Source organism: Ovis aries, chromosome 12 (assembly GCF_016772045.2).
Source record: "Ovis aries strain OAR_USU_Benz2616 breed Rambouillet chromosome 12, ARS-UI_Ramb_v3.0, whole genome shotgun sequence".
Lineage (NCBI taxonomy): Eukaryota > Metazoa > Chordata > Mammalia > Artiodactyla > Bovidae > Ovis > Ovis aries.
The window spans coordinates 44,214,862-44,229,849 of record NC_056065.1 but is presented as its reverse complement, the minus strand read 5'-3'; the positions used below and the strand labels follow the sequence as shown (position 1 = coordinate 44,229,849).

At 40.4% G+C, this 14,988-nt stretch overlaps 1 protein-coding gene across 7 annotated transcripts in view; it reads right to left on the bottom strand.

Moving 5' to 3' along the window:
* Nucleotides 1-14,988, bottom strand: part of RERE (arginine-glutamic acid dipeptide repeats) — a 418,492-nt gene that overhangs the window by 172,269 nt on the left and 231,235 nt on the right. For all 7 annotated transcript variants that reach the window (XM_027975675.2, XM_060396516.1, XM_060396513.1 and 4 more), the window contains 2 exons: nt 3,040-3,145; nt 1,514-1,610 (listed from right to left, as the gene is read on the bottom strand). In XM_027975675.2, the coding sequence (XP_027831476.2) occupies nt 1,514-1,610; nt 3,040-3,145 (203 nt within the window). The remainder of the gene's footprint in view (nt 1-1,513; nt 1,611-3,039; nt 3,146-14,988) is intronic.

Sequence of the window (14,988 nt, the reverse complement as noted above, 5' to 3'; positions counted from 1 at the left end):
CTACCACCTGCTCTTGTACAGCCTGAGATCTAAGAATGGTCTTTCCATTTTTAAATGGCCACAAACTAAGTCAGAGAAGACTTGCATCTCCTGACATGTGGAAATTAAATGAAATTCAGACTTCGGTGTTCACAAGTAAAGTTTTATTGGCTCGCAGCCATCTCACTTGTTTACGCATTGCCTCTGGCTTTTGTACTATGATGGCTGAATTGAGTAGCTGCAATTAGAGACCATGAAAGACTATCTGACCAAAAAAGTTTGCCCAAACCTGCCCTGTGTTAAAAGTTGCTACACTTTGCCTTGAAATAACTGGCTTGAGCTACGCAGCTTTATACAAGAGGCTCCATATGGTTCTGCTGAATACATTCTGAGCAATATAATAGAGAAATCACTCTATCTCATTGTAGCTAAACGCCAGCAAATCCCTATGATTTGTTTTTAAACTGTATTCTTAAACAAAAAAAGTGGTTCTTTCACCATTTTTGTTATTTCTGATGGGGGAAAAGGTATAATAAAATCTCTTGTCTTACTCCTTTACCACTTAAGAAGCCCCAAGTCTTCATCTCATAAACAAAATATACCAGAATAAATAGGTATTTTTCCTTTGAAAGGGACAGAAAATACCAAAAGGTATGAAGCTAATGCTCACTTTTTTGGCATTATTACCAAAGACTTTAAGACTAGCAGCAGCGTTACCTCAGAATAAAATCTTCAATATGCTTTCCCCATTCCCAAGTAACGGGCTTCCCAGGTGGCACAGAGGAAAAGAATCTGCCTTCCAAAATGCAGGAGACACAAGAAATGTGGGTTCTATCCCTGGATGGGGAAGATCCCCTGGAGGAGGAAACGGCAACCCATTCCAGTATTCTTGCCTGGAGAATCCCATGGACAGAGGAATCTGGCAGGCTACAGTCCATGGGATCGCACAGAGTCAGACACAAGTAAGCGACGAACACTTTTCTAGTGGCAGAGACTGAATCTTCAGGCAATAACCTATATAATAATCAGTCATGTTCGACTCTTGGTGACCCCATGGACTGTAGCCCGCCAGGCTCCTCTGTCCATGGGATTCTCCAGCCAAGAATACTGGAGTGGTAGCCATTTCCTCCTCCAGGGGATCTTTCCAACCCAGGTATTAAACATGGGTCTTCTGCACTGCAGGCAGATTCTTTACCATTTGAGCCACCAGGGAAGCCCAATCTGTTTAACACCTCACCCTAAGTAATTCAGCAATAAATTTTCAAGGAAATAAAATACATAACTATAGGGGGTGGGGGAGGAAGGAAGGAAGAAAAAAATATAGATTTTCCCTTCACCCAGATTAGTGAAGACAGAGGCCACCTCTGAGACCTCAACAATCCACAAAGTTCACACCGAGTGCCAGCTTGCTGAGACCACACATGGAGTGTGACTGGTATTAAGATATCAGATGAGATCCGGACAGCTCAGACTCTGTACCTGCATGCTTGACGACTTCTTCTCCACAGAAGGATCACGCATCTTGGGTGCTTACCTGAGGGCGGCGGCATGGTAAGTGTCAACGTAATCGGAAATGAAGAGCTCTCGGTTCTTGATAACTGGGTCTGTAATGACAAGCTCTCTTCCAGAGTCTGTCCAAAAAGGAAAATAAGAAAAAATTAATTAGAATATTATAACTGAGTTTCCCAAAATAGGAAAATTCTACAAAACTTTTCTTTCAGGTTCAACTTCTACTATAAAAAGCACAATAAATAGCCAGTCCTGGTCAGCAAAACCTAGAAGAATAACATACAGCAGGAGTAACAGGAAAAAGTGTTCTGCCGAATCTGTTTTTGCCCGTTAGTTAAGTCCCCACCATTTGCTGAAATGCTTAAGCACAAAATGAAAGAAGGGAAAGAAACAACTATCATACTTTAGCAACTTGCTAACCACTAAAAAATAAAATATTACTGATCTTGTGCACCTTACATTTTATTACTAAACTATATTTTAAAAAGAATCATTTAACTGCTTTAACAGAACTTTTAATAGTTTCAAAAAAGAAAAAAATGGTAAAATATAGAAGACTATTATTCTTCAAAGCTGTTTGCATATTATTGCACTCACAGGCTTGACCTCTAATGTGACCTTAATCAAAAAAAAAAAAGGAAAAGAAAACTGTTTTTGACCACTGGTTCGTTGACTCAAAACTCATCTACCAAAGCAGTGTGAAGGAGTGAGACAACCACAGATATAAGGGCCAGAGAGCTGGACCCCTGCGCTGGGGCCTCCACTCAGAAGAAGTCTCGGCAACTCTCTCAGCCTCTCTGAGCCCTGATTTCCTCATCCGGAAGTGGGGAGTGACAACCCCTAAAGCATATAAACAATGGGTAACAAATGTCAATCAGCTAGAATTCGGCCTAGCACCTTTCAAAACAAGAAGTCAATGAAAAGAAGCTATTACACTTCTGAACAAATGCAATGTACATTTATATAATGTACATTCACATGTACACTACATATGTATATATTACATATGCACACTCATATGCCAATAAAGTTATTGGGTAGAAACTACAATGCGAGTGGAAGAAAAAAATAAAAGATGCTCTGAACTACCTTCCTACTGTTCTAAAAGTCAATACTCAAACTAAAGTTCAAAATACTCGGGAAAGCTCTGCTTTGAAAACTGAAGTTCACAACCCTGAATTCAGAGAAGTTCAAAAATACAGTTATTTAAAAGAAACAAAATGCAATTCTATAGGATTTTAAGTGTCATTAGTTCAACATTAGGTGAGAAAAAGGAATAAGAAGACAAAGCTACTTTTATTTCTGAAAATGTATCTTTACTCCAAGTTCAAGGAGAAGATGTTAACTGCACATGATCAGTTTGCTTCTCTTTTAAGGCAGAAACAGTAAAAGAACCCAACAAAAAAGTGAACACTCCAGTAAAGTCTTTATTTATAAAATGCTTTTTCAGTGAAAATTCTGGACAGTGGTTATCTCTGTTTAATGAATGTTCTTAGAAAGAACTTTGCCCAAAGCTAAGAAAGGGTAAGGGTCAAACCAGGAGATATTTACCATTTTCATTATGTCGATCCTGAACCAAATGCTGGTACACAGAATCTGGGACTTCAGACTGACGGTAGTACCATTTGACGTTCATGAGTAGATGGTCCCTCTTACTCTGAAAAGGAAAATCTAACAGCATTAGGAACAGGACTGCAGGCGACCACAGGCGCATACCATACCCATGATCAAAAGCCCCTGGGAACAGGCAGACAGGCAGAGGAGGGGACACACAATTACTACCAGCACCACAAAAATATGGACAAGTTAATTATGAGGTCAATTTTTACATTTTGAAAAATCCCAGCCAAAATACTCTTATGACTCTATCCCTCAAAGTAACTTATTTCAGGAAACAAAGGAAACCAAACCTGAATCTATACATTGCCCCAGTTTAATTAACTAATTCATTCAGTGTTATACGTTTTTAAATTTAACATTAACTATGTATGCAGTACTACATGAATACATAATTTTTCTACCTTAAGATTTAATTGTTAAAAAAAAAAAGATTTAATTGTTTTGCAAATATTTATAAACTGTTTTCAGCACACTGTCAAGGCCATTAAGGGCAATAAATCAGAAAGAATTTACCAAGCAAGACCTAACAGATCTCTTCAAGGACTGCCAATCACCCAGACTGAATTATATCCTCCCTCCCTTTTTCTGTCATTTATTGCTCTATTGCAATGAACACAGCAAATCACTGGTGAGGAAGATACTATGAGTTCGTGGAGGGGAGATCATCTTGGGATGTCCTGAGAATAGAACACCTTAACACAAATATTTATGAATAAGGAAGAGTCTGATGATTATCAGTGTCCTATAGATGTGTGTGGCATACTTAACCATGTTATCCCTGAAAGTTAGCTTGTTTCTAGTTCATTCAAAGAGTAAAGGACCAAATACTGTCTCTTTCCATTTGAAGGCTGTGGAGAGCTTGAGGGGACCACCTCCGTGCTCCTGGCCGAGAAGCATCTCAGCATGGCAGTAAACTACGGCTTTCAGGGCCTCAGAAACACTTCTCCAACCGAGCTGAGGGCAGTAATAGACCTCCCCAAGGTGAGGGCAACACCAGTCCTCTCAGCAGCCTCTACCTTCTCATCCCAAGTCCACGGTCAGAAATGAATGAGAGCTAAAAAAATTGAGAAATGCTTCATGTTTATAAAAGAGATGGCCAAAGCCTAAAGTAGGTTAGAGGAGCTTTCTCTAATGAAGTCAGATCCTTCAGGTTTAATAAATGAGAAGATACGAAGTCTTCACTAAAAGGCCAGGATGGCTCTTAACTATTTTTGCTAAAATACCTTAGCCATTTGAAGAACCAGAATGAAAAAAGAAAACAACTGCCAGAAGTCTTGACTGAACTCAAATGTGAAGAACTGTTTCAAAGTAAATACCATACACATTAAGATTCTTACTTTCACAATTAACTGTGTCAAATACAGGGCATCATGACTAGTTTGAGCAGAACAGATTGCATACAAAGAATAATCCTACATAACGGGTACTTTTTAGTTTTTATCCATTTTTCACTTTTATATTCTATACTATTTATACTGCAGGTAGGAAAAGGAGGACAAATCAGTAGGCTGCATGAAAAGAATACATGTTACATATAGTATAGGAGTTTATATATAGACAGGAGTTTACAGACAGAAGCAATTACTTCCAGCAAGGGATTATGGAGGAAGCAACATCTGACCTGGGGGAAAATGGGCAACACTTCAGTGAATTTTTTTCTAGGCAAAGGAGAAGATCTAAGAAAGACACAAAGATAGAGAAAGCACAAGACACACACAAGATACACGCACGTGGTCCACCTGCCTGCAGCTCAGGAAAGCATTCTGTGGGACGCTGAGGAACCTGAATCTCACAGGAGCTTGGCCTTCAGCAGCTGCTAACAAATGGGGCCTTCTATCTGCACTGCTGACCAAGGCACAGTCAGTGAGATCCAAAACACTGGCCGTGGGAGAGCAGTGGGACACGGCTGTGGCTTCTTCCCAAGGCAGGGCGATGAAGAACAAGACTAGACGAGAGCAGGCACCAGGGACAGAAGGAGACACGCCAGGGCAGGAGGGCTGAGCCTGGGTGGCAGTTCTCAGGGATAAACCCACTTAAGTAAACACACTGTTCCCTACAGGGTCTAGGGAGCTAGAACCATGAGCTAGAACCATGGACACTGGACCCAGATGAGCCTGTTGCACACCCTGCCCAGCACCCTGTTAGATGTGAGGCAGCATCCCTGGGCCTTCAGCCACTGCCAGCGGCACCCCTCCCTCCTCACTGTGACAACCACAATGTCTTCAAACACTGCCAAACTTCCCCTTCCCGTACAAAATACTCCCAGTTGAAAACCAATGGTCTAATGGTTTCCTTTTCAAGGAAAGCTAAAGCACAATGGTAAGACTAAACCCTGGTTCAAGCACTGCTGTGCTGGGAACATGGACTACAGGGAGGTGAAGGAATGTCTGTCAGGGTTCAGATCCCCACTCCATCACTTCCCTGTCACATGACTCTGAGCACATTACTAAGATTCTCTTCATCTACCCTTCTGTAAAACAGGAGTATGGAAAACTACCTAAAAGGACACATAAAAACACTGTAGCTGAACAGGTACCCAAAGAGCACTGTTTCCTCTGATAGTAAGTGACTCCAACTAATGCTTCACAGAAAACATCAAGAACTTCACTAAGAATTGTCAGTGATGTCTTCTCTAGAATATGGATTCTTCCAGGAGATGACAGTGATGTCTATCTACCCACTCAGCTACTAACAGATGCTTCAACACTTAGAGGAATGAATTACCTGATAGAGCACAAAGGATTCAGATCAACCAGCGATTGTAGCAACACTATTCTAAAATTTATACTTTTATGTATTTCTGCAACACATCCAAGACGTATGAATACCAAAACCAGACAAAGATACCACAAAAAAAGAAAGTTACAGGCCAATATCTCTGATGAATACAGACACAAAAATTCTCAACAAAATATTAGCCAACCAAATCCAACAACACATAAGAAAGATCATACACCATGACCAAGTGTGATTCATCCCAGGTTCACAAGGATGGTTCAACAAACACAAATCAATCAATGTGACACAACCACATCAACAAAAGACAAAAACCACATGATCATCTCAAAAGATGCAGAAAAAAACATGAGGTATTTGAAAATGTAAAGGCAACGGAGATAACTTTTTAAAAGTATTAACAATGGGCAATTAGACAATGCCTCTTTTTCAGAACCAAGCCAGTGATTCTGATGCTCTGAGGTATAATATGTGTTATCTTCTGAGCCAGACACACTTAATGACTCCACCCACACAGAATTACCACTCTGGTCTGTTTGCACTTGGACTTACTACTCCTATTATCAGCCTTTACAAAGGGAGCTGAAAGCCTACCGGATTTCCCAGTGCAATACTACCTGACAACCAGGGAGTGGCGGCATTGTGCTACCAAAGGCTCCAGACTCCAGATTCCACAGATGGAACGCAACAAAGGGAGGCAGGCTCAGCGTAAAACAGAAGTTCCCAACTGATGTAAATAGCTGTAATGGACACAATCTTCCTAAATAGGCTGGGAATCTGGTTGAAGATGAGACGTCTATAAAGGGAGGCACTGTGCTGCTTCAGAGACTCTAGACTAAAATCAGGTAACCTAGGATTTTGGTGCTGTCCACAGTCACTAGTCAGCTGGGGGTGACCTTGGTGGAGTCATCTGCCATCTGACAAGTGAGGGACAGAACAGGATGATTCCATGGTCTGGTTCCCCTATTCGCTTATGTGTAGACTTCTTCTCCAGATGAAACCAAGTGGATAAAGTGGGACGAGGAAAGCACCCTCGTGCTTCCTTTGTATCACACAATGGTGTTACCTAACACTACCATCCTCAGGAATCAGGAATTAAAACATCCTTTCCCACAGAAGCTGATGATGTGCACTGAGGAAGAGCAGAAGGGAGTAGAGAGCACAGGACTGGCTCCCTCAGCCGCCTCAAATCCATGGGTACTGCTCAACCAGAAATCTCCATCTTCTTTACCCTTTTCACTAGACTAAGACCTGCTCAAAATCACAATTAACGGCAGGCATGAACTTGGAGATCATCTGATTCAACACAAACCACCTGGGTTTGACTCATAGCTTTGCAACTTACTGCGCTATGTGACTTAAGGCCAATTACTTCTCCAAGGCTCAGTTCTCTCACACATAAAATGAGGGAAAATAATAGTTTATAACTCATTAGGTTGTGAGAATTAAATAAATGAATATAAGCAGAGTGGATTGGCTGTCAATAAATGCTAGATATTACTATCACTGTTTTACAGATGAAGAGAGAAGTTAAATTAAGAGGCTGGTTATAAATTTTGCTTTTCACAGATCCAAAATTATGCTCCTAACAGCAATACAATAACACACCAAGTAGCAAATTAGGGGGAAAGTTCTTCACTTTTGCAACAATTCAAGAAGCATATCAAGTATTTCTAACAAATATGCCTCATCATTGACTCTGGAAGTCTGTATAACGGTCAAAGTGCTTATGAATGAGACATTTTAACACAATGCTGAATGAAGAAGGAAGCAGTGAAAAGCCCCCCAACTGAAGGTGTCCTGGGATATACTTCTGAACACAGAGAAGAAGCCACTGGGAAGGAAGTATTCCCACCAATTTTTCTTTAAGGAGAAAGAAATGTATTGACTGCTTCCAGGTGGTAGGAGGCACCAGCATGAAAACCACAAAACAGCAGCACATTCAATCTGCTTACAGTGACGTCTCAGTGGCTCTGAGCAGGAAAGGAGACAGGCCGATTCTGGGTTGAATTATGGATCTGTCCACATACCTGGCCCAGATTTATAGAAATGAGGAATGCATGTAAATTTAAGGAGATAAAGAGTTTAACAAAAGACAAAACTCATCACCATGTGGGTTTAGAAAAGACAGCTCGACTGGAAGGTGTCTGAAGGAAATGGCAACCCACTCCAGTACTCTTGCCTGGAAAATCCCATGGACAGAGGAGCCTGGTAGGCTACAGTCCATGAGGTCGCAAAAGAGTCAGACACGACTGAGCATCTGCTCTCTGTATAGGGAGGATTTCCAGATCTCTGCATGTCAGGCAATAGGTTTAGAATTAATGAATGTAAAAGTCAGAACTGAAATTAAACATTCCGAGTAAGATTACTGACAAACACTGGAGAAAAAGGCAGACACCAGACCAAAAGGCAAACAGGAGGTTCTGCTGAAGTGACACTGGTTCATTCTATTAACAGCACACAAGTAGCCCATCCTAAATGTAAATATATGTGATTCAAGGTCAAGAAGTCAATCTCCCTTCCTAGTGATCTTTCATGATTGTTAACACAGTACTTTTATTTATTTTAAATAGCCAATCTGTGTCCTTCCTAGGACCATATTTTTCGTGGGAAAAATTTTTATACAATATAAAAACATAAGAGAAATGCAGGGGTGAGGCGGGTGGGATGGGGTGGATGGAGAAGGACAGGCACTCACTAATGACCAATTAGACAAGTACAGAGATTCCCTTTTCAATATTCCTTATTTCCAACCAGAATGGGAACAAGGATAACTTCATACTCACCTGCATTACACAGGAAGGACCTTCTTTGTCCATCAATCACCTACCAGGCCTTGGCAGGTATCATAACTCCCAGAGCCCTCCAAACAGGCCGTTCTAGTCCCCCCACTGTTGTCAGATGTGATAGATGGATCAGGGCCAAAGACAACCTAACTAGGATATGAAGGTGGATTCATCAAATGAACAATTTGCAAAGTCAAAATAATCTTCTCGAGACAACAGAGCACTTCCTTCAAAATTTTAATTGCTTAGTTCTTGGGAGCTCACATTTCAAATAATGGAAGGTCCAGATTCAGAGTCACGTGAAATCAGACCAAAATCCTTATTGTATAAAAAGTCAAAATAGTCAGTCAGGTTTTTCCAGAAATTTGGGGAATAAAAACAGTTAACATTTGTATATGATATGGCTTAAGAAGATTCCCTCTGAAGAAACCTGTGATGCATTTCCTCAAAACGAAGACAGCACAGTAAAGAGTTACCCTCCCAGGGTGCTGCATGGCTAGTATGGAGTAGAATGTCAACCCTGCTGAGGCCACTCCACCACAGGTGATGCCTGCTGGGAAGATCACCCACTCAAGCCCTTAGGACACAGTCTTAAGAGCTTCAACCATTCCTGACTTGGGGAGGGGACTAGGGACAGAGAGAGGGGTCTAAGATTACTCTTCTTCAAAGGCCAAGCACAACTCCAGGCAGGCTTCCCAGGTGGCTCAGCAATAAAGAATCTGCCTGCCATGCAGGAGAGATGGGTTCCATCTCTGGGTCGGGAAGACTCCCCTGGAAGAGGAAGTGGCACTCACTCCAGTATTCTTGCCTGGAAAATCCCACAGACAGAGGAGCCTGGCAGGCTACAGTCCATGGGGTCGCAAAGAGTCGGACAGGATTCCAGGCACAAGCATAGGCGGATCAGTCCATAGATAAGCTTTCCATACCAACCACAAGATCATCATTACTCAACTGTGCGGGATAAACATCAGGACTAAGATTAGTCCAACTGAAATCAGGTAGGAAATATTTTGTAATATTATTTTAAACCACTACTCTGCTCCTAACATAAGACACAAGCAATGTAAAATTTTCTATACATCTGTATCTAAAGAGCTTTATAGCCATAACAATTCAAAATGCCATCAGAGTTAGAGGAACACATAAATGCCACCAGGGCTCAGGCAATCAAGGTCCACCCATCTCAGCATTCGGCTCTGGCACGGGTCCCAGGAGGTTAGGAAAAGGCTGAAACACTGGCTCCAGAGTCTTGTTTTCAAAGGAGAAAGGGCTTCAAGTATCTCCTACAGATAATCACACAATCATGTACAAATCTTAATGTACTGAGACAGTAACTAAACATTTTGCTTCATTTTATTTGAGAGCATAGAGGAAGGGCGAGCACATCTGACACTGAGTAAATGAGGCATGCACACTTGTTCTGTCCTAAAATGCCCTTCTTCCAACTTTCTCAGATACATCCACTACCCAGTGGTGACTGAATGGACCTGTGCAAGAACTATGACTGAGCACATCTCCCTTATGGAGGCCACAACACTTGAGTTTCTAACACAGAAACCTGTTTAGTGGTATGATGCTAAACTTTTATGTGTCAACTTGACTGTGCTAAGGGATGCCCAGATAACTGGTAAAACACTATTTCTGGGTGTGCCTGTGTAGGTGTTTCTGGACGAGCACAGAATTTGAGTCAGCAGACTGAGCAAAGAGAGTTGCCCTCCCAATGTGGACGAGCATCATCCAAATCTCTTAAGGACCCAAAAGGAACCAAAAGAAGGAAGAGCAAGTTCTTTCTCTCTTCTTGAGCTGGCCCTCTATTTTTTCCTGGCATCAGCCATCAGAGCTCCTTTCTTGGGCCTTTGGACTCTACAAGCAGCTATTTACCATGTACTGATTGGCATGTGCAAATGGACATAACCTGAAACTACACAGGGGTCTACTCAGAACTAGCATGGTGAATAAAATAGACAAAAGAAACAGAAACAAACCATATCCATTTGACTAAGCTGCTTACTGCTCGAAGGCCCTAGAATCAAGGTTGTAACAAGCTCAATTCACAAACCTGTGGCACTCAATCCAAAAGACTGTTTTCAAGAGACTGCATCAGCCTCTGGGCCTGTGTAAGAGGATGTACATCACCTGTAATCAGATGGTGAAGCAGGACAGTACAACTCAGGGAAGGCAGAAGACTTTTTACAGTGTTTACAACCAAAATGTGCAGATGACTGGTTAATATGAATCCCCAGAAAAATGATGCAACTAAAAATATGTTGAAACACCAGCTCTGATGATCAGAAATAAATCTTCAAAATCACTGCTTCTTAATGATGATTTATTAATGGTAGAACCAAAAAGATGCATGAAAACACAATTATCTCTCTACTGCTAACTATGGAGTCAAAACTTAAGGCAGTTTCTATGGAGGATGACATCATGTATGAACAATGAAATTTGCAGCATTGAGACCAAAACTGAGTGCAGAGGGAAATTCATCTTTCTTGGCCTCAGAAGATAGCACATAGCATCATTAGGTAACCTCTCCTGTCCTTGTCCTCTTAAACTGAATAGAGTTTACGTCATACATACACACACACACACACACACACACACACACACACACACACACACACACACACACATTCCCCCAAATCTGCAGCAAAAATCCCTTCCTAAAAGCCAGTATTCTTTCCAGCAGCTTTGATTACACCAGAAAAATCCATAACCACAAATTTACTATTTGGCCCAAAAGATTTCTTTCACCCACCAAGATAAAAATCACTGTTTGTAGACAGCACCATAAGAAATTGCCAAATTGCTCATAATCCCTAATTAAAGAGAATTAAGCATTCCACTGAGTTTCTTTCTTAAACAATCAAGCCCCCAAACTACAAAGTTGAACACATCTGCAATACGTTGGTTGTTTGATGATGGTGGTGACAGTGACAGCGATATTCCTCATTCTGGGGGAGTGAGTCACTTCTTGCACATGACACGGCCAGAAAAGTTATACAACTCTATCACATATCAATGGTGGGGCAGGAGTGAAAAGGAAGTTCAAGAGCAGGGGGAGGGGGTGACCCTGGCCTGTAGACCTCCAAAATTCTCTAGAAGTTTCACAAATTAAACTATCACATTACTTCAGAAATAAAAATCACTAAGATTACTATGATTAAAGAGACATCACACAGATTGTACTATCAAAAACTGATGCTGAAATATCTTGAAAAGATTTCACCGAGTCAACATGTGGTTTATGAAAGTGGTTTCTCAAACTTGTTAGAGTCAAGATTCTTTACACTCATCGAAATTAATGAGGCATTCAAAGAGCTTCAGTTTATGTGGGTCATATCTTATCAACATCTGCTATATTAGAAAATTAAAGAAAAATTTTAGACATTTTTACTAATTCATTAAATGATATAACCTCATTACGTTAATGTAAATAATTACAATAAGTAACTATCCTTTTAAAGCAAATGAGCAATATTTATGTTTTTATAAATCTCTTACATTTGGCTTAAGGGAAAAAATTCTCACATCTGGTTCTGCAATCCTCTGAATCTGCAGTCACACCTCATTCAGACTTTGTGAAGCTCCACGGTACACTCATGAGAGAGTGAAGAGTGAAAAGGCAAATGATGTCTCGGTGCCATCATGAAAGCGAACTGACCCTGCAGACCATGGACCAACCACACATGAGAAGAGCTGCCCTACAGGATGAAGCGAACAAGCTGCACAAACGGCCCCAGATGCCTCTCTCTCGGAGTCTGGTAGTTGAAACAGTTTTATTAATAGCAAATGGAACCATAGCTGGAAATGTCTGAAAAGCATACACGTAGTCAGAAATCAGATATTAAACAGATTTTATTTTTAGTTATACTGACATTCCAATGGTGAGCAGGAAGTTAAAGAAAATTTAGGTAAGAGGCCTCATTTCAATCTAAGATTTTTTCTTGCTAAAATTTGAACTTAGGCTACTGAGAAATATTTAAAGCTTGATTTAAACAAGAATACGAACAGGTCTATACTAAACAGTTACACTTTAAACCAGTGGTGAACCTATTAAGCTGAAAGCCTGCTAGGAAAAAGTAGGTAGAGTAACTTGGGTAACTTATTCAGCAATTCGTAATTCCAGGCAACTCTGTGGCCATTTCAAATATGGTGTTGCCTTTTACCCAAGAAAACTGGCAACATGAAACATCAACTTTTAAGAAACAAAAAGAAACCTTCTAGCTTACCATACTATGTTGAATCATCATCTTTTATCAAGATGAACATAACTATTTTACATGAATCCAGCATTTCCTCTTTCTAGGCAATAACTTTTTTGTACCACTGTTTTCTGAATTAAACTGCAAAATGTACAGCTGTAACACCAAAAAATAAAACACCTTTTAGTAGCACGAAGATTTTTAGAATTGAGTATTTGCACTTCTAAGGAACACTAATATAGGTTCAGAAATTATTTAATTCAAATAATATCAGCCTACATAATAATACAAATCCAATTCCAGCTAATACATTCTGCGTGTGTGTGTGTAAGTTGCCTAAGTCATGTTTGACTGCAATCCCATGGGCTGCAGCTCCCCAGGTTCCTCTGTCCATGGGATTCTCCAAGCAAGAATACTGGAATGGGTTGCCATGCCCTCCTTCATGGGATTTTCCTGACCCAGGGATCAAACCCACTTCTCTCATAGTCTCCTGCACTGGCGGGCAGGTTCTTTACCATATTTTAAGCTTGTCAATAAACAACCTCAAATAGTTTGGTTTAAAAGGGGAAAAATCAACAGGAACCCTAAAAATTCATGTTTTCCTATTTCACTTTATGTAAACCAGTCTGTCTTAAGTATCAATCATATTTATTTTTCTTTCCTTTTGACTTAAACCAAAACAAAGACTGCAACCTTTAATACCTACTGGTCTTATTTTTAACTGTTCCATCTACAACCATTCTTCTAATACAAATATGTCCTGAGAGCTTATCTCAGTCCACATGCCAGACAACAAAGGCCCACTGGCCTGTTGGAAGAGAGATGGAAAGCAGGAAATGAGAGGGCTGAGTTAATCCCAGATAATCGATCACGGTATTCCGTCAAGTACAGCCGCTCTGAGGAAATGCTGCTTTAAAAAGAAAAGAAAGGAAGAAAATCAAAAGAGCCTATGACCAGAGCTACAATTCACTTCAAAATGGGTTAATTTTTGCCAAGAAGATTCCCCATCATGCTCAAGCACCAATACAACTTATATAAATGTTAACATTTTTTGAAGGAAGATCTTTTAAAATCTTTCATCCTCTATCCTTTTTCAGAAGTGTTTTAATTTGGGGATTTTGCCTTATTGTTTTGGCTCATCTTTTTTCCCCCTAAACCAGCTTTATTGAAGTATATCTCATACACAATAAAACTGTGACAAACATGTTGTGTAACCACCACCACAATCAAGATAAGGAATATTTCCATTATCACAAAAAGACTCACTTCCTTTAGAATTAACTGATGAATCTGCTCTGCTGAAAAAGCTTCTATGCCAGAGAATGCTTAAAAAAAAAAAATCGAAGTTCCTTCCTCCATTTAACACACAGAGAAATTAATATGGAGAAAGACAACTCTGAGTCAGCTGTGACGCTTCTTTCTTCTAGCTGATGCTGGAGAACATACAGACAACAACCCAATGCTCTTCAAAATCAAATAATTTACTAGATAAAACTAGGTTGACACATAAAAGACCTCCTAAAACTCCCAGTATATGGTAACAGTTATAGAAACAATAGAGCTGAAGTGAATGAAATTTTTCAAATTAATTTTACAGCATAATTTCCTCAAATCATGTAATCTGTATTTAATGAGCTTCTTCCAGGTATCAGGCTGTTCTTGTAGGGACAGGCACTAAGGATTTGGGAGAAGAAAAGAACAGATAAAGACCCAGTCTTGACAGAACATTCCAGTGTAGGGACAGACCCTCTGGTCAATCTCTCCACCCTTCCCCTAAAAGGTCTAGAGTGGGTAGAAATGCTCTTCTCCAGGGGAATCTTCCCAACCCAGGGATCAAACCCACGTCTCTTGCATTGCAAGCAGACTCTTTACCCTCTGAGCCACCAGGGAAGCCACCTCCCCTCCAAACAAAAGTCAGAAAATAGTTAAGTGTTTTTAAAAAGCCACTAGCAGTAAAATCTGCCACTTAGTAACCATACAATCCTGGGCAAGTAACATTTTTTATACTGCATTTAGTCTTTTGGGATATCGTTTTCCTTAAAACTAGCCGTCCTCTCAAAAGCACCTGAAATTGGCAGGAAGAAATGTACTGTGACTTGACTGCATGATACAGAGAAAGCCTTCATACAGAGGGCTTCACTTGCGGCTCA